Here is a 20,297-nt window from a genome sequence, read left to right as displayed (position 1 = left end):
GGAGGTCTGCCCTTCTTAGTGACATGCCTGTATTTTAAAGAATATCATCATTCTGGAAAGAGCAGCTTGCTTTTGGCTTTTCTTCTTACTGTCATACAATGACGTGTGAAGATGTAAGTGTGATGGGGCTACAGCCTTCCTGTATTAGGCGGAAAAAGTTGCCCTGTCCTCCGAGGCTGTGCCTCTTCAGGTCAGCCTGGCACCCACCCCACTATGTCCTTGCATTATGTTTGCTGGCTTGTTCCCTGGCGTTTTGTATGCCATGGCTTTTTTCACTTACTTTAAGGGTTGACATGTTGTGGGTGACAGTTCTGAAGAGACTGAAGGTAGGGTGTGATACAGAGGAGGGCCCCTGTGGCATCCCAGAGCCTTTGGAAGCAGAGAAAGTGGGTGGCCTCTTCCCACAGCTTTTCCAGGACCACAGAGGAAACTTAGAGTCTGTTGGCAAGAAATGAGGACCTGGGCCCTGGACCTCTACTGCAGGCTGGAACAGGCCCCAACCAGGGGATGCCAAGGCAGAACGTTCTTGCGTTGGGACTCACTAGAGGTTTAGGGTGCTGATTGCTGCCTCTGTTCTGTCCCCAGAGTGCCCACATGGCGATGGTGGATGCCCTGATGATGGCCTATACTGTGGAGATGATCAGCATTGAGAAGGTGGTGGCCAGTGTCAAGCGCTTTTCTACATTCAGCGCCTCCAAAGAACTTCCTTATGACCTCGAGGATGCCATGGTATTCTGGATCAATAAGGTGAGTTCCTGGCTAGCTCTCTTCCTGATAGAGAGCTGCCTACTTGGGGCTACATGTTACTGTATCCAGTGCTAGGTGTCCAATAGACTAGCAGACAGTCCTTACTCATAACTGTGTTTTCTCAGTGTGATTAGTTTTGCTTCATCCAGGTTTTGCTTAAATGTTCTTGTACTTGGCTTCTTTCACTGAGCCAAACGTATCTGTAAGTAGTTTGGCTCTGATTGTGCCTTGTAGAATTTGTCTATGATTGTGTCATGATTTGTCTGTCATTCACCAGTTTTTGTCTATTTTGAATAAAGCTGCTGGGGCATTTGGATGTATGGCTGGATGCTGATCTCTCTCTTTGAGTGAGTACTTAGCGGAATTGCTGGGTCAGTTGAGTGAGTGTATTTTATCATACTTGGTTTGGTTTTTTTTTGTTTGGTTTGGTTTGGTTTGTTTTTTTTTTTTTTTTTTTTTTTTTTTTTGGACAGGGTGTCACTGTGTAGACCAGGCTGTCCTCAAACTCACCAACTGCCTTGACGCCAAGTGCTGGGACTAAAGACCTGTTCCACATCCAGCCAGAGTGTTTTCTAAGTGAACACATTTTTAAGTTCAAGGACAGGGTAGGGATCTTTTGGCTCTGTTATCAGTGCTTGATCAGCTGGTCTTTGATTTGGGACCATTGTATAGTAGAATCTCATGTATTTCCATGATGTTTATTATTTTTTTTGCAAGTCCTTATTTGAATATTTTACATACTTTTATTTGGTTTGTTTGTTTGTTTGTTTGTTTTGCATGTGCTTGAGATAGAGTCTTACTTTGTAGCTGAAGCTGCCTTGGAACTCTGTGAAGTCCTGGCTGGCCTTTTGGTCTTTCTGTCTCAGTCTCTTGAATGTCGTGATTATAAGTAATAACATTCTTGGTTTAAAGCAGTTTTAAATTGGGTTCTTTGTCTTAATCTAGTTGCAAGAATATGTATGCACCTTGTTAGGAATGATGTTGTGACTTTTATTCTCTTAGTCTTGTCTTTTTACCATTACTTAGCAGTTGCTGCCTCAAAGCAAAGATTTCTGGGATTTTGAAGCCTAGTTTACATTCTTTCTTGCTAAGAGATTGTGCTCTGCCCCAAGGCCTGAAGGAGCTATCTGACTCACCTTGAGTTTACTCACTGTATGAGGCAAGGAAGGGATGGCATCCCCCGGCTTTTTGCTCAGAGAGCAGTTAGAGATTCCCAATAGCAGAGATTTTTTTTTCTTCTCTGCGCATTACCGTGGCAGTGGCTCTGGTGGGACCCAGTTGAGTTACCTAAACTCCGCCTTCTCCAGTGACCTGTGTGACCATTTCCATGGTAACTTAAGGTGACTGTAGCATATACAAACGGTAGTCTGTGAATACACTTGAATTTGGACAATACATATCTTTGAACTGGATCCCTTTTTATTACTGAGTTGTTTTAGCTGTGGTGGGTTGTCTGCCTGTTCTCATGAATTTTAGAATCAACTTGCTGGTGTCTACAGAGAACACCTGTAGGAGTGTTGATTGGGAGTACATTGAGTCTAGATCATTTTGGGGGCGTGGATGTGTTGCCCTGGTGAGGAGTGTAGCCCCCGTCACGCTTGTGTTCATGAAGTTTGTCCTCCAGAATTGCAGTGTGTTGAGTTGTGTAGTAACTGGTGTTTTTAGTTTGAGTTCCAGCCGCTTGTTGCTGATGGTAGGATGCGGAGAAGTGGTAGAAGGCGGCATTTTGTTGGTTCTTGATCCTCAGGGCCCAGATAGTTGTCTGCAATGTTTTTCTTCTAGTGCGATTCCCCCTTGTTTTGATATCAGAGCGAAGCAGGTGCAAAGCAGATGTTGGGATGGATGTCTTCCTTTCTGTGTTCTGTGCAGGAAGTGGGACCTGATTGCTTCATTTTGTTCTGAAACCTTTGGACGTGATGACGAAGTTTTCTGGGCCTGGAGTTGTCTATGCATATATCTATTTAGTTGTGAAAGCTTCTATACAGCCTTTAAATTATTTAGATATTCTATCAATTTTTGTGTAAGTTTCGGTAATTTGTGGCTTTCATAGAGTTCATTTTTAGTTGTTGAATTTATTAGCATAAAGTTTATTGATTTTTATCCTTTAGGTAAATGTATTTGCAGTCTGTAGTGGCCTGTCTTTGTTTTCTGATACCGATCATGGCTTTTTCTCCCTTGTTTTTTTTTTTTCTAGTATACCACCTTTTTGTTTTTTGTTTTTCGAGGCAGAGTTTCTCTATGTAGCCTTGGCTGTCCTGGATCGCTTTGTAGACCAGGCTGGCCTCGAACTCACTAGTTTACCAACTTTATTATCTTCAGAACATTATATGTCTCTGCTATTTAATGTTTATTTTTTCCCTTTACCATTATCATTTTTTTTCTTGTTTACATTACTGTCTCTTTGTCTTCATTTCGTCATAAATGTATTTATTCATTTAGAGACAGGTTCTAACTCTTCACCCTAAGCTGGCCTAGTGTTCCCAGCATTTCTCCTGTCGTAGCTTCCATGCTCACCTCTTAAATGTTGTCATTGGCACATAGCAACGGAGCATATTTGTGCAGTGTGGTATGACGGTCCAGCCCATGTAACGGTCGGATGCAGTTAGCAGGTCATCTTCTCTATGGTGAGGTAAATAAACCTTGTTCCTAGGGGCTGGGCAAGTAGCACAGTGGCAGAAATGCTTGTCCAGTCCTATTCTCAGCACTAAAAACATAAGCAAAATAAAATGTTTTGGCTGTCCTGGGGTGACAGCGTTCCACAGCAGTTGCTGGCAGCCGTACTTGCTGCAGTCTTTCTGCTTCTGGTTCTGAGGCTGTTCCTAGGAGGATGGGAGCTGCAGCTTCCCTTGTCTGTTTCATGGTTCATTCTGTCACCTCTGCTCTCCATAGGTTCAAGGTCTGTTATCAGTGTTTGTACATTTTTATGAATTAGCTCCTTGTCTTTAAGCTGTATAATCACCAGTGACAAATAGCCTTTGTCCCCAGAGGCTCCTACATTTAGAACCCAGTGTTTTCCACAGCTGCCTTGTGAGTAGTATTGGTGTGCCTATGCTCTATTTTTTTCATTCTTTTTACTTCATTCGTGTTTGTGTGTGTGTGTTTGTGTGTGTGTGTGTGTGTGTGTGTGTGTGCGTGCGCGCACACGCACACGCGCGCGCATGCATACATGCTCATGCGTCACTGTATAGCCTAGATTGCTTACCACTCAAAGACCAGGCTGGCCCCAAACTCACAGTATCCACCTGCTTCTGCCTCATGAGTGCTGGCATTAAAGGTGTGCGCCACCACGCCCAGCCCTTTCACTCTTTGATCTCCTTCCTGTCTAAGTGGAGTCTTAAATGCTGTAGTTTGCTGTCCTCATTTCCTGAGTTGATAGCCTCTGCCTTGTCATTGGAATGCTTAGACCAGTTAGATTAATGTGGTCCTCCATGGGGCTGAATTTTAGCATCTGGCCTGATGTCTGGTTATCTCTCTTTTTTTTTTTTTAACCTTCTCTCTTTCTTTCTTTGGGATACTTGTAGTTCTCCGTTATATTATAGGGTTAGTGTGGGTTATGAGCTGCATTGTTAGGTTGCCAGGGGCTACTGTGACCACAGCAATGTATTCCGGGTAGTGCTAGGCATATTTTTCTCCTAGGACTTTGGCGTTGTTGTCACATTCATTTTGTGGCAACCCCACCCAGTTACGTTCTTTCTACTTTCAACAGTCATTTGTTTATTTTGCTTTTTGTTAGTTTGTACTAGTTGTGGGGTGTTTTTTTTGCCATGGAGGCTGGTGCTGACCAATGCTTTTTGGTCCTTGTCCCCTCTCTGATATGAAGGGCCAGCAATTCACAGTGGCTATGCAGTGGCCACACTGCAAAAGAAAAGAGAATCTTGATATTTTAAGGGCATATAATCTTTTTTTTTTAAAAGAGGACATATGTGTGTGTGCATGAGTGTGTGTGGGGGGGGGCATGTGTGTATTGTCAGTGCAGGTACATACCGAGACCAGAGGAAGATGGATGTTTCTATCATCCTTTGTTTAAAATTAATTTATTTATTTAATATATTTTATTAATTTATTCATATTACATTTCAGTGGTTATCCCATCCCTTGTATCCTCCCATTCTTCCCTCCCTCCCATTTTCCCCTTACTCCCCTCCCCTATGACTGTGACTGAGGGGGACCTCCTCCCCCTGTATATGCTCATAGGGTATCAAGTCTCTTCTTGATAGCCTGCTATCCTTCCTCTGAGTGCCACCAGGCCTCCCCATCCAAGGAACGTGGTCAAATATGAGGCACCAGAGTTCGGGTGAAAGTCAGACCACACTCTCCACTCAACTATGGAGAATGTCCTGTCCATTGGGTAGATCTGGGTAGGGGTCCTTTTTTTTTTTTCTTCCTTATTCCCATGCCATGGGATTTTTCACTGAACCAGGAGTTCACCATTTTTTATGGCTAGACTGTCTGGCTTGCAGATATCTTCTTTTTCTTGTCACCCACGGTGCTGCGGCCACAGGTGCACATGGTCATGGCCACAGGTGCACACGGTCGTGGCCACAGGTGCACACAGTCATGCCCACAGGTGCACATGGTCATGCTCACAGGTGCACTTGGTCATGCCCACAGATGCATACGGTCATGCTCACAAGTGCACACGGTCATGCTCACAGGTGCACACGGTCATGCCCACAGGTGCACTTGGTCATGCTTACAGGTGCACACGGTCATGCTCAACTTTAAAAAAATGGCATTTTATTTGTCTGTCCGTGTCTGTGCATGTGTGCTTGTGCCAAGTGGAGGGCAGAGGACACCTTGTAGAAGTTGATTCTCTATCATGTGGGTCCCATGGATTGGATTCCGATTGTCAGCCTTTGTACAAAGCAAGTCTCTTTATTCTTTACTCTTGCCAGCCAGCTTCTACCTCTCCCATTTTAACTCTGGTGCTGGGGATTTACTGAGTCATCGCCATAGCCTGTATTTCTTTATTTACTTTTGGTTTATTTGTTTATTGAGACATGGTCTCTCTCTATAACCCTGGCTATCCTGGAATTCATTCTGTAGACCAGGCTAATCTCAAACTCACAGAGATCTGCCTGTTTGTGCCTCTCAGCTGCTGGAATTAAAGGTATGTGCCACCTCACCTGGCCTATATTTATATTTTGAAGTGTGGCATCATATATCCCGGGCTGTTCTCATGCTGGTTATTGCTATATAGTTGAGGTTGAACTTGAACTCCCGATTCTCTTGCCTCTATATCCCAAGTGTTACATCTAGTTTTATGTGGCTCTGGGAGTTGAATTTAGGGCCTTGTGAATATTAGACACTCTACCAACTGAGTTATACCAAACCCCTACCTTTTTTAGAGACAGGATTTTGCTATTTACTCTATGCTGGGCTAGAACTCACTATGTAGCTTGGACTGGGCCTCAGGCTCTCTCTCAGTAGTCTTACCTCAGACTCCCATGTGCTGGGCTTATGGTTGTGCCTTACCCAGCTCAGCTTTGTTCTTTTTTTCCCCCTTGTTTTTCTAGACAGGGCTTGGCTGTCCTGGACTCGCTTTGTAGACCAGGCTGGCCTCGAACTCACAGTGATCCGCCTGCCTCTGTCTCCTGAGTGCTGGGATAAAAGGCGTGTGCCACTGTGTCTGGCTTCAGCGTTGTTCTTGTGTCATTTCTAGCAATATCTCAGACTTCTAGAGACTTCTAGGGGTCCTGGAGAACTGGCTGTACTCGTGGATCTCCAGCTGCAGTTTTCCCTCCCACCTAGTTAGTGCCTCTCATGGTGATTTCTTATAGACTGGGTATGAATTTACTGAACTTTGGCTTTCCTGGAAGAGATTTGCCAGACATTTTTTCCAGGTGCTACAGCTCAATGATTTGAAGTCTGTCTTTTTGGATGAAGATGCTGCTTCCTGGTTTCAGGGTGGGTATTGGGGGCTGAGATGACAGTTCTTGCCCCTGTTAATGTTTTTATGTAGTCAGTACTGACTTTCATGGTCAGCCCCACTCCCCACTCTTAAGATGGGGAGGTGTCTCTGGTAACCTCCTCAGCCTTGCTGTCCGTGGTAGGTGCTGCTGTGCTCTCCTTTGCTTTCTGGGCCACATGGTTTCACAGAAGACTCTTGACTTTGCTTTGCCATGGTTATTCTTCTTGATTTTGAAAAATAATTTGTATTTTCCTTTAAAACACCCATTTTAGGGCTGGAGAGATGGCTCAGAGGTTAAGTGCACTGTCTGCTCTACCAGAGGTTCTGAGTTCAATTCCCAGCAACCACATGGTGGCTCACAACCATCTATAATAAGATCTGGTGCCCTCTTCTGGCCTGCAGGTGTATATGCAAGCAGAGTACTGTATACACAATGAATAAATACATCTTTAAAAAAAAACACCCATTTTATCAAACAACTGAAACTAATTTATATTTTAGAAACAAAGAGCGTTGTTTTGTTTTTGTTTTTTGAGACAGGGCTTTTCTGTCTGCCCTAGAACTAACTCTATAGCTCATGCTGGCTTTGAACTCACAGAGATGTGCCTGCCTGTGAGTGCTGGAATTAAAGGTGTGCTCATCATGCCCAGCTGTTTTTAAATGGTTTTGCTTTTTTTTTTTTTTTTTTTTTTAAATCTAACACTGGTTTGGAACTCATTGAGTAGCTGAGGAGGACCTTGAACTTCTCATCTTTCTGCCTATATCTCACAAGTACTGAAATTACAAGCATGAGCCACCTTACCTGGTTTTTCTAGTGGCTTTGCTTTCCTTCAAAAATCTGACTGTTGAAAGCCTGGCATGGTGATGGTGTACACCTTTTATGCCAGCACTTGGAGGCAGAGGCAGGCAGATCTCTGAGTTCGAGGCCAGCCTGGTCTATAAAGTGAGTTCAGGACAGCCAGGGCTACACAGAGAAACCCTGTCACGAAAAACAAACAAACAAACAAATCTGACTATTAGGTTGGCGGCATGACTTACCAGATAAGGGTACTTGCTGCCAAACCTGAGTTTGATCCTACATGATGGTAGAAGGAGAGAATTGATTCCTGTAAGTTGTGCTCTGACTTCCACAAATGTACAGTGGCACCATGAGAACCAGCACATGTACACATATCCAGAGGGTGGGAGGGAGGCTGGGCCTGACGGACCAACTCACCATGTGCACCTGTGGCCTTGCCCTATGTGTGGCAAAGACGAGTGGTTGTAAGCTACCATATGAATGCTGCAAACCAAACTTGGATCCTCTGCAAGGCAAACAAATACTTTAAACCACTGAGCTGTCTCTCCATCCCCTTTATCTTACTTTTAAAGAGATTTTCTGCCTTGGTGCTGTGTAGGTATAGTTCACCTGCAGCATTTTCTGCCTTGGTGCTGTGTAGGTATAGTTCACCTGCAGCATTTTCTGCCTTGGTGCTGTGTAGGTATAGTTCACCTGCAGCATTTTCGTTTGATGATGAGCCATTCAGCACTGCACAGTTTCACCTGATGATTGCTCTGACCACTCCTCTAAGTATCAATGTGTATTTTTACAAAGCTGGCTATTATTTTATAAATACAAGAAATTGGGCTGGAGAGATGGCTCAGAGGTTAAGAGGACTGTCTGTTCTTCTAGAGGTCCTGAGTTCAATTCCCAGCAACTACATGGTGGCCCACAGCCATCTATAATGAGATCTGATGCCCTCTTCTGGTCTGGAGATGTACATGCAGACAGAACACTGTATACATAATAAAAAAATAAATGCATCTTTAAAAAAGAAAGAAATTATAGTATGTGTGTCTGTGTGTGCATATGTGCGTGCGTCTGTGTGGGTGCGCACACGTGGTACGTTAGGTGTGGAGCTTGCCCCCTCCTCCTCTACATGGGTTCCAGAGATTGAGCTCGTCACTAGGTTAGAGTAACAAGTGCTTTTACCTGCTGTACTGTCTCACTGGTCCAACAGAAATACAAATGTGATACTATTGAATTTCAAGAGAGATTACTCAGTGATTTTTAAGAGATTTACAGCTTGGGTTTTATAACTGATTTTTATTTGTGTTGGCTTTGTGTGGTCAGAGGAGGTATGACCCAAAATTCGGCAGATTGTTTTGGGGTGGCAGCAGGTTAAGTGTGTCCATAGTGTGCCTGGGTTCTGGCCTTCCCGATTCACAGTGCTGAGGGAAGAGATGTGCACTGGCATTTGGAGGGATGTTGGTTTCTCTGAAGGGACTGGATGACCCTGTAACTCTTGGCAAACCTTGAGTCACATAGAATCCAGCTGTTGTGCATCTTTGTAATTGGTCTGATGGTGTCTTAAGAGTTAACAGCAGGCGCTGTGGGCTCTCCAGGTGATACAACAGATATAATGGATGGCATGGGGAGCAGTGGCCTTTTTAATGCATTTCCTTCTGCCTTAGGTAAATCTTAAAATGAGAGAGATAACAGAGAAAGAAGTTAAATTAAAGCAGCCGCCACTGGAAAGTCCCGCTCATCAAAAGGTAAAGGGGAAATTTAATTTCTTCGAAACACACCAAGTTAATGTTATGTCTGTTTCTACTTGCTCATTCTATATTTTTATCACCCCAAGCAAGCCAGCCTCTCAGATTCTTCTGGTGGCTGATTCTCAGTACCTCAGTTAGGAGTTGCCATGGGCAACCTGTCTTCTACCCTCCTGCCCGCAAAGGGCTCATAGTTTGTTGAACAGGGGTATTCTGGGAGGACGTGGGAGGTTCAGTAAAGAGCAGTGTAGCCTGAGCTGGAAGTCCTTCTGCCTTAGGTAAATCTTAAAATGAGAGAGATAACAGAGAAAGAAGTTAAGTTAAAGCAGCCGCCACTGGAAAGTCCCGCTCATCAAAAGGTCCCAGAAGGTCAGAGATGGAGCAGCAGACGCTGTGTAGTGGCCGCACCCTGCAGACTCTCCAGAGTGCCTGTGAGGGGCCGTGAGGCCAGCGGCGCTTGAAGCCTAGTGCCTGCAGCCAGTGCAAAGTACGCACCTTGGGATGGGTGCACATGGGTGCATTTGTTCCACATCCTGGTTTTGGCCTCGTCCCTGGCCCTTTTCTCTTTTGTCAGGGACATGTGTCACAGTCAGTGGTGTGTACCCAGGAGTGCCTGACTGTTTTGCTGCTGAGAGCAACGTGCCTTTTCCCATTGTGGTTTTCTCTCTACCCTGATTAGCTCTAGTCAGCCGGAGAATCAGGCCGGAGCTGAGTGCCTTCCAACTAACCTGTGGATGGGACAGGCACACGTGGGCACAGCAAAGGGAGCAGACCTTTTGCCTGGCCTCCTGGTTTTCTTTCTCAAGTTTGGAGCTGTTCTTTGCTATTGGCTATTGTGAAGGACAGAGGTGTACAGGGGACAAGTTACCTTCCCGTTCAACTGCCTGGTATTGCGATTAGCTGAGGTCATGCACGCTGGAAAGCCTTTGCTTACCAGGGACCGTCTCCACCTCTTGTGTGTGAGCGAGTGTGCCACAGCCACACCTGAACCTGCAGTGCTGACGTTCCTTTCCACCTTCCTTCCCGCTTCCTGAGCAGTCTCCCTCCAAGTGGTATTGGAAGTTAGTACCCGTAAGTGACCCAGGCCGCCATCCGCCATCTGCAAAGCCATCTTGTTGCCATCATGCGCTTCCATTAAAATTGCTCGCACCCAAGACCGGGCTTTGTTTGTTTGTTTAAATGTCCACCCAGGATGTGTTACCCCCTCTCCAGCACGAGCCCTGCTGGCCACGCTGATGGGCTTTGTTGTGTGGCACTTTGGAATGCCATGTCCATGTCCCCCAGGTTCTCAGTGATCTCTCAGTGACCAGTGGAGCACAGCTGACAGGATGCTGTCTTTTCTAGCAGACATCAGGAGGACTAACGGTGACCTAGTTAGTGGCTGCCATTGTTTCTTAGCCTTTCTCTTCCCACTGTTACCACCTGAGGGGCGGTGTCTCTTATGGCCTTGCCTAGTACCTGTATTCCAGGCTGTCCCTGCGGGCGCAGGTGGACTGCAGAGAGCGCTCCTGCCGCTGTTCCTTGATGTGGTCCCCGTGTTGCCATTCTTCAGGCCTAGATGGAGGGCAACTCGGATTCTGCAGGCACAGTTAGGTCAGTTCCCACGTAGGGCTTCTAAAATTATGGATGGATTTTCACACGAAGTTTATAATCCAGGATTTTGTTTAGCAATTCTGGCAGTACCTTACTGGTGGCCCATTCTGGAAGTGGATCAGTTTGTTACTGCCCTTATAGGAAATACCTAGTGCCAAGTGGTGCCTTTCCATGTGAACTTTTGGGCACAGATCTCTTTGCAGATGGTTTTGTATGTGCCCTTTGATTGCTTGGTTCCTATAAGATCATTATTTGGCCTAGATTGAGCCTACCTGAGGGCCCATGGCTATGGGCTGCAGAAGGCCCGTGTAAACCTTGATCGCACTTCCTGCTAAGTATGTTTGTGAGGAGGAGGAGGAGGAGGAGGAAGGCATGCTTACCAAGTGTTGGGAGAACTGAATGTGATCAAGGCAGGGCTCACATACTCAGGTGTCCCTACAGAGGTTTGGTTTCAGATAAGTTTCGTGAAAACAGAGTATAAGGAAAACCAGTCCCCTAACTTCCTTGTTAGAGCGGCTGTGCTGTCCTGTAGTGAGGGGTGCTTAGCAAACAGGCCAACAGAGGAAAGTGTGGTGAAGATTGACAGGTTATAGGTTTTATCTGAACATTTCACAGCTGGAATTTTGAAGAAGTGGGTGAGCGAAGCACTCATGTGAGCCTTCTGGGCCCCTGTAGTTCAGTGTCAGCCTGATTTTTACCCGTGCCATCCATCTTTACAAGAAACCATTTGCTTTACTGCATGCCTGCTCGCTCCCTGTCTGCTGTCTCTGTGAAAGCCCGGCCTGGAGCATGCTGTGATGCACTGCATGCGGGAACCTGTGGACTTTGCACGTGTGGTACAGTATGGTGCGGGTTCCCCGTGATAGTGCCCGTTATGGGCTCCGAGAAACAAGTTAAAATGTGTTTTTGGAACATTTAGTCAACACAAAACAAGCCTTGTTGCTAAATCTAAAGGAATCGGTTCTAAGTAGTTTTCTAATGAGCATCACTACTGGTTGTGCCAAATATTTATGGAGGCATTAGCTTCAAGTCTAGATTCCAAGATGATTCTTCACGTTAGACTCACCTGCAGAACTCTCAGAAACCAACGGCTCTTGTTACAGGCAGGTGCTGCCTCTCTTGTTTTTAGTTTCATGTGTGCGCGCGCGTGTGTGTATGTGCACACACGCGTGCTCGCACGCACGCGCAGATGCCCCTTCTGGAAAAAATATGGCTGGTGGATATCTTGCTCTCGCACTGATGCAGGCAAGAGCATTCTCCATAGCCCTTGGGGAGTTGTGTCTGCGGCTGAGCAGCCCCCTCGCCCCGTCTCTGCTAAGCTGTCACTGACCATGGACAGAGAGGCCTGGGCCATGGTGCTTAGAATAGTGACAGGTTCTTGTCGGGTGTGCTCATAAGGGAGCCTTGGCCTGGCATTTGCATGGTGACCTTGTGGGTTCAGTCCCGATGTTTCACTTGCAGTTCTTGGTGGCTGGTGTAGTAGTGTGAGAAATTTTGTTTAACCCGGTTTCTGAAATTTCTCAAACTATCAATTAATGCTATTTTGCGATTCTTAATGACCAGTGCTAATGTTGATAGTCCTTAGAACAGTGCCTGGAGCTTGGGTCTTTCAAGCATCTGAATGCTCACTGTTTAACTTGTTTCTCATTAGTTTGTAGTTCACTGGCTTATGGTAGTATAGCTGTGTTTTGTCTCCTTCCCGTGTCTTCCCACTGCCAGCGTCAGTTTAGAGTTGACTGGCCCTGGTGGTTTTAGCCCTGAGTCTCCGCCATCCAGTGTAGCCATGGAGCTCAGCCCTGGCTCTGACTTGTGTGTTCTGGACAGAAGGTATCATCCACCTAGTCTGAACTTCTCCAGGCAATAACAGCTGCTCTTTCATGTGGCTCCAGGCTTGATGTAAACCTTGCTCTAGCCGGTGTGCCTGTAACACACACAGGGTGAAGAGATCTCACACGCAGAGACCGTTTTCCTTTTATCAACTGCAGGTCCGCTACCGGCGAGAGCACCTTTCTGCTAGGCAGTCACCCTACTTCCCGTTGTTGGAGGACTTGATGAGAGACGGCAGTGATGGCGCTGCCCTCTTAGCAGTGGTTCACTATTACTGCCCAGAGCAGATGAAACTGGATGGTGAGTGGAGAATGCTTTCCCTGAACAGACCCGAGAGGGACCAGTGTGCAGTTAACACGCAAGAGAAACCCAAGGAAGTATCCCCGTGTCAGTTGGGATACTACCACATGCCTATAGATTCTGACATCACCTGTGATGTAGAGATTGCCCATTGGGTATTGGATACTATGTCGTTGTCTTGTGACTTTTTCTTTGTTTCAGTGTGAGTGGGGTGTAAAATCCTTCCTTATTGAAACATCTAGAAGAACATAGCCTGACAGGGTGGCACACACCTATAATCCTGGCATTTGGTAGGCTGAGTTAGGACCAAGACCAGCCTGGACTGAATAGATGAGACCCCCTTGTCAGAAACCAAAGCAAAACAACTCTGTAGAACTGAGTGAAGACACGAGAATGAATGCTAGATTCAGCCTGCGCCTGCCGGGCCTGATGCGGCACTGTTCTGATGCCTGAATACCTCTTCCCAGGTGTTTGTGGCCTGTAGCAGGGACCTGTCAGGGTGTCATGGACGCACAAGTCCCTAGGTGCCTTTTGTCTGGGCTGTGCAGGGGGAAGGCCAGGGACTTGACCGGAGCCTGATTGGGAATGTTGTCTCAGTCTTTATCCCTGGACAGCGTAGGCTGGTGTTGTGCCTACTCCAGCCACACAAGCGCAGTTAGTGCTTTTCTGTTTTTCAGACATAGGTGGCTTGAAAGACAGGGAACGCCCTGGGTTCCAGGAAGGTCAAACCTGCAGGTGCACAAATGGGCTCCCTCACATCCGTTGGCCTTGGTCCCATGACTGGGACTTTGGGAAGAGTATCAGAAAAGTCCTCTTTTACATGCAGGAAAATGTGAGGAGGGTTCTCAAGTCCCTGACCTGTGCCTCTGAGGACTGAGAGGAATGGAGTGACGGAGAGGCCGGTCCACAAAACAAAACGAAACATAGAGCAGCCCTGGGGTAGATACTTGCTGAGCGTGACTGAGTCCTTGAGTTCTATCTGCAGCATCACACAGAAAGGAATAACGTCTGTCTGCGGCCGCAGCTCAGCACTAGTGCTTGCCCAGCATGCAGCGGCACTAGGCTCTGCCCGGCACTAAAGAGAAAGGCTGGTGGAGTGCTAGCAACCCTCCTCCGGCCCTATAGGAACTCTAGAGCTCTGCTGCTGGGGTCATTGCCAGAAACCCCATTTTCCAAGGAAACATGCGTCCCATCCGTGGAGCCCTCAAATGTCACAGCACATTTAAGGCCAAGACACAGGTGAAAGAGAACACTGAATGCTTAAAACACTGCAGGACATGAAGGAGCAACTAGAAGCTGAGCTTAGGGAAGAGGGTAAGGTGGGCACTTCATCTCAGAGTTTTGGGAGCTTTGCCCTTTTTCACTGTGTAGCTCAGGCCGACGTGGAGCTGTGTATTCCAGTCTGCCCTTGAACATGTGTTCCTCCTGCCTCAGCCTCCTGAGTCCTGAGGTTATAGCCACGTGCACCACTGCTCATTGTTCTTGGCCGTCCCTCCGCTCTCTACCACCAGTGTGTGTTCTCAGTTTTCCCTTAGCTCCTCCTTCCCCAGTTGTAGGCTGCTTTGTTCATACGTTTGTTTGTTTTTCAGACAGGGGCTCTCTACATAGCCCCAGCTGTCCTGGAACTCGGAGTGTAGACCAGGCTATGCTGAAATTCACAGAGATCCTCCTGCTTCTTCCTCCTGAGTGCTGGGACTAAAGGCGTGCGCCACCATGCTGGGCCTGTAGCCTGCCTTTTAACCTGTCTTTTGAGGATCTTAAGGCAGAAAGTAATACTGGGGCTAACATCCTTATTGAAAAAAATTTACAGAATTACAGGAAGAAGCTGACAAGCCACACCTATAGCTTAACTAAAACTTCCAGAAACAGAAATTTATTTCTAAATAAATGAATTTGTATTTATTTTTAAATTTATTTCTAAGTTTGTATTCAAGCCATAAACTTGAATACAATGCTAGATTGGCAGTCTGCATTTAGTGTACTAAATGTTGTAGTACACTGAATAAAAATAAGTGGTCAGGGCTGGCAAGATGGGCCAGGGGGTAAAAGTGCTTACTGCCAAGCCTAAGTTCAGTTCCAGAGCCCACAGCACTGATTCCTGCAGGTTGCTCCCTGGCCTCTATATACTCAGACATTTGCAGAAAATGGCCTTGGGCTGGGTGCTGTGGCACAGAGCACACACCGTTACTGTCATGTCCACCACCCCTCCTCCTCTCCCTACCCCCCCAAATATACTCAGGAGGCAGAGATAGGTTGAACTCTTGAGTTCAAGGAAACCCTGGTTTACAAAGCAAGGTCCAGGCCAGTCAGAGCCACATAGTTGAGACCATGTCTGAAAAAACAAAAAGAAAAGAACTTGGTCAAAACAAAAAGGAGGAGGAGGAGAAGACGACAATGACTACTTTGGTCAAAGCCACAGAAGAAACTGCACCAGATTCCGAAGCATATGTTCCTGCCAGTTCAGGACTTTAGAAATCAGTAGCAAAGACACACACTGCTAAAATCTGCAGTATTTGTAGACCTGGGCGTATGTATAGCTGGTGGGTAAGATCTCCAAGAATGGGAGCTTTTTACTTGTTTTCACTGATAATGCCATAACCAGTAGCATCTAGGACAATGTGGAATAGGTATTAAACAAGTGAACTACCCAGAGCTATAGGACACAGCCGGAAGTGTGCTGTGGTGGAAGTGAGTGCCTTACGTATGTGTGTTGGAAAGCTCCTTAGCCTGGGAAGGAATGAATTAGGGTTATTGCAGTGGCTTTAAAGAATAGACTCAATCCCAAAGAGAAGTCAAGGGAGGAAAGATGAAGTTTTGTGGCTGTGGCTGTAAACAGCTGGACTGTAAGTTCCACGTGCTAGTCCTGGAGGAAAGTAGAAAGTGTGCCGAGGAGGAGCCCCAGCCAGAGAAGCCGCTCACCAGCTGCCACAGGAGGGCGGGAGGACTTTGGCCAGCAGGCGGGCCTAGCTGTGTCTCTTTAAGTTAGTCTGAGGAATTGGGAGAGCCTGGGTCCCCTGTGCTTCCACTAGCATCTGAGGACCTGGGGATGTGAACACACTTGGGGGATACGTAGCCTGTAACTGCTAGCCTCACTCCAGCATGGGGCAGGTAGCAGTGAGGTGACCAGAATGAAGGCTTTTGTGTGAGCTGCTTTACCTGGTACCGTAAGCCTCAGTTCCTCAGTTCCTCGCTGGGTTCCCTAAGGCCACATGCAGGCCAGGGAAGGCATCTTCCCTGCAGAGCCTGGCCTTACGCACAAGACCCCTAGCGGCTGAGGTTTGCCATCAGCTGCCTTCTTGCCTTAGCCACCCACACCAAAGCCCACTTCTTAATGCCTCCCTCTGACAGAGCCACCTAACATTTGAAGAAATCGCCTGACCTGAACAAACACTCAGGCCACAGATACAGAGTACACAGCAGTAAGAGGCTGGGGACCTAGCTGCCAAGAGTGGGTTCTGGGTAGGGCATCTGGAGGACTCACAGAGCTCTGAGGAAGTGTGCATGTCTGGTATCTAGAGTCCACTGAAGTGTTAGATGCCTGAGTAGAAAAAAAAAAAATCTCCCAGAAAGTAGGACAAAAACCCCAAAGGCATGGAAGTAAAGGAGAAACTGGAAAAAATGAGATGAATATATAGGAAGAACTAACAGAGAAAATGAGGATTTACCCAGGGAAAGTGTGTGTGCCTCTTGGGTGAGCATAGCCAAATCCTAAGAACCCCCTGGATGTGCCCAGTTGAAGTAACTTTGTGAGAAGACAAAGTAGGTCACACAGAGTAGGGGACTGCATGGCAGGAGCAGATCCCTCAGGTAAGCCTTGGAAACAGCACAGCATGCTCTTTGTAATGCCTGGCTTCTATACTCCAGCTTGCTGGGGAGAGACTACAGAGAGCACTTCATTATCTCTGAGGAGCTTAAAAGACATTGTAGCTTGTTGAAAAAAAAATTTTTAAAGTAAGCTGGGTATGGTGGCGCATGCCTTTAATCCTTTAATCCCAGTAGTCAGGAAGCAGAGGCTCCTGGGAGTTTGAGGCCAGCCTGGTATACAAAGGGAGTCCAGGACAGCCAAGGCTGCCTGCAAACCTTGTCTGGTAAAAAAACAATAAATAAATAAAGTAAATTTAGTAGTAAAATAATAAGCATTTAAAATGATTTTAAGAGAAACTAAAAGCTGTTCTTTTGATGGACTAATAAGATTTCTGGACTGATTGATCAATAAAAGAGGGCAAAATAAGGAAAGCAGAAAACAGGCTGGGTGTGAATCCCTGAATTTTAGGCCAGCTTGATCTACAGAGCGAGTCCAGGATGAGCAGGGCTCTGTCTATGTCTCTGTTCCAGAGAGAAACTTTACCCCTCAAAACAAAACAAAAAACAACCAGAAAACAAAATGAATTAAATTCAGGTCTAGTAGATACCAAATAACAATGTGGAGAGTGTGTCTGTGCTGTGCATGTTCAGTGTTATGTGACACAGACAGTTCTATGTGGGAGAGCTGGAGATCCAGAGGGGCATCCTGGGCCCGGAGAGGTGGCTCAGAGGTCAAGAGCACTGCCTGCTCTCCCAGAGGTCCTGAGTTCAGTTCCCAGCAACCACACGGTGGCTCACAACCATCTACAATGTGATCTGGTGCCCTCTTCTGGTGTGCAGGTGTACATGCAGGCAGAACACTGTATACATAATAAAAAATAAATAAATATTTTTTTTAAAAGTACATCTTTGTGGGCTGGCTTTTGTGGGAACTTATTGCTAGGGCACATTACCAAACTTTTTAGGAATTGATGGTTTCTATGGTTTGTAAATTGTGCCAAAGAATAGGGACTATGGGATGCTTCTGGTCTATTTCTGAAACATTGGGAAGAGACCTAGAGAACAGTTAAGGCTGGCTTGCCTTGTTAGCACAGATTGAAACCTTGTGTAAAAGTTGGAAGACAAGACTCTAATGTAATCTGCTTTTGCACAGCAGGTGCAGTTCTTGGCCTGCCAGTGATACCTGGTAGAGAGTGTGGTCCCCAGGCTATCACAGCTGTGGACCTAAGGAACAGTCCTCTGTGTCCTGTAGGCTGACTGGGCCAGGAGACCCAGAGGAGGAAACCTGGTGATAGCCCAGTACACAGGACATGAGACCCATATAGACCACAGCTCAGGGAGAGCCTGAGGACCAGTCAGCAAAAACGGGGTGTGAAAAGAAGTAATTTAAAACTAAGCTTTTCCATAGTTCTTTGAAGAGTACATTCTTAGACATGGAGAGTCCGTATCCCCAAAATATAATTTCCGGACTGTTCTGTAAATTGCCAGTCCAGTAAATACTTTTGTTTTTACCAAGATTGACAAAGCAACATAAGGGCAGAACGTTTTATTTTGGCATAAATTTAATATGTAGCAGATAGCTCAAAGAGTTTTTGTTTTGTTTTGTTTTTTAAATCTAACCTTCCCAGGGTGATAGTTTTCTCACTTTTATGTTTGGAGTAGCTTGGGGACCAGAGGCTTTCCTAGCAGTGCTGGTGTATGTGTGGCTCACGGAACAAGCGTCCAGGGGCACCACAGGAGGCTTTGTCTAGACTTGCCGCTTGTCCCAGCGATGTCCTCTTACCCATCATCACCATTTTCAGTTGTCAGGCTCGCAGCCTCCCTGAAGCCACAGTGCCCAGCCTGTGTCCTTCCTGGTTTCCAGGCTCTTGAGTTGCTGTATTGTTCCTTGGTTGGTCGGTGTTTCTGCAGACTGCAGACAACACTGTGCGTCCCTCCCAGCGTCTGTGCCGAGTGTGCTCTGGCCAAGTGTGCTGTGTGACTCAGCTTCGTGCTTAGCTCTCCTTTGTGGGGAGAGCTTTGGCCTCTGGGTCTTCATTTGCCTTCTGCCTCCTCCTCCTGTTGTTTCCTAGGTGGCATTCTGCAGGGCTAGCCTCGTCTTCTCTCTGCTGACACATTGGTGTTCACAGTTGAACTCATTACAGTCTGCAGCCTGTGTTGGGTCCCATTTCTCTCATCATACTTGTTACTGTTGCTTAAGTTTTCACAGATCAATAGTTGCAGTCGTTTTGAAGAATAAGGACACTGAGCCCTTGTTCTACAAGTGGTACATTTTATTTAACTTTACACCTGCTGGAACGGTGGCATTGGCCCAGGGCAGCCACTTGGAGCAGGGGAACAGCGTACAAGCCATGGAAAAGAGATGTTCCATAGTGAGCTGTGCTGAGGGGCCACATCGCTTAGAGGGCAGGGAAGGACTGGGCAGTCAGGAGTGGTGGCAAACAGTATTTCATGGCCAGGTGACACTACCTCACTTGGTGTTGACACTCCCTGTTTCTTGGACTAATGACTTAGATTGGAAAATAGCATTTGAGATATTTGGGGGGAAATTTTTTTTTTCTTATTTTGGTTTTCCTCTGTCTCACCCCACCCTACCCCTCCCACTTTTAAGGTGGCACATTCAGAGGCAAAGCCTTTGTATTTGTCACATGATCCTACAACTGCTGTTCACTGGCATCTGCTCTACTAAGGAGCAACTGGACAAACACTAGATGGCCCTTTTCAAGGGTCCGTATTTATTGCCTGTATCACATTTGCCAGTGGAGGGTCTGCTTTCCTGGATTTTCTTACCTGAGATGTTGGAAGGTCCTCACCTCTTCTTAGACGAGGCTTGTGCTGTGTGTAGTTTCTTGATTGGGAGGATTAAAAACCTTCCTTGATAACTGTAATTTTATACATATCCCAGCCTCTACCTTTGCAAATATGAAATTAACTTTATGCAGAGGTCTCTGCTAGCTGAAGGAAATGGCAACCATTTTACTGTCATTGTGTGTGTGTGTGTGTGTGTGTGTGTGTGTGTGTGTGTGTGTGTGTGTGTGTTGTATATATGTGGGTGTTACACAAATGTGGAGGTGAAAGGACATCTTTGTGGAATTGGTTTTCTCCTACTTTTTTGAGACAGGGTTTCTCTCTGTATATCCTGGCTGTTCTGAAACTCAATCTGTAGACGAGGCTGGCCTCAAACTCCTCAGGGCTCCACCTCCCCCTGCCTCTTGAGTGCTGGGACTAAAGGTGTGCACCACCATTGCCCTGATGTGTTCTCCTACCTCTCTGTGAGTCCCGGGCACGGAACTCAGGACTTGCAGGGCAAGCGCCTTCTTGTGGGCCCAGAAACTCAAGCATCTGTAGAAGGTGATTTGCACTGTTCATTGGTTCATCTGCTGGCTCTCGTGCTGTGTACATGGCAGGCAAGCACTCTGCTAGTGGCAGCCCACCAGGGTTTATTTTAGGAATTCATTCTTGAACTCTCGCATGCTTTATGTTATAAATGCAGATTCTGGAGACTTCCCTTAGTTTCTTTCTACTTTTAGTGTCATCTGTGAAACTTACTGTCTTTTAAAGTCTCTTATTTTATCACTTC

The 20,297-nt window shown here is 46.4% G+C and overlaps 1 protein-coding gene across 2 annotated transcripts in view; it reads left to right on the top strand.

The window, feature by feature from the left end:
- Camsap1 (calmodulin regulated spectrin associated protein 1) overlaps positions 1 to 20,297 on the top strand; it is a 58,215-nt gene that overhangs the window by 21,464 nt on the left and 16,454 nt on the right. The window contains exons 3-6 of one of the 2 annotated variants that reach the window (XM_051167178.1): positions 586 to 747; positions 9,113 to 9,193; positions 10,232 to 10,264; positions 12,772 to 12,913. In XM_051167178.1, coding sequence (XP_051023135.1) covers positions 586 to 747; positions 9,113 to 9,193; positions 10,232 to 10,264; positions 12,772 to 12,913 — 418 coding nt within the window. The remainder of the gene's footprint in view (positions 1 to 585; positions 748 to 9,112; positions 9,194 to 10,231; positions 10,265 to 12,771; positions 12,914 to 20,297) is intronic. The other variant, XM_051167179.1, reaches the window with a different exon arrangement.

Source organism: Acomys russatus, chromosome 24 (assembly GCF_903995435.1).
Source record: "Acomys russatus chromosome 24, mAcoRus1.1, whole genome shotgun sequence".
Lineage (NCBI taxonomy): Eukaryota > Metazoa > Chordata > Mammalia > Rodentia > Muridae > Acomys > Acomys russatus.
Note: the sequence above shows the minus strand (reverse complement) of the source record. Positions and strands in the feature narration are given on the sequence as shown.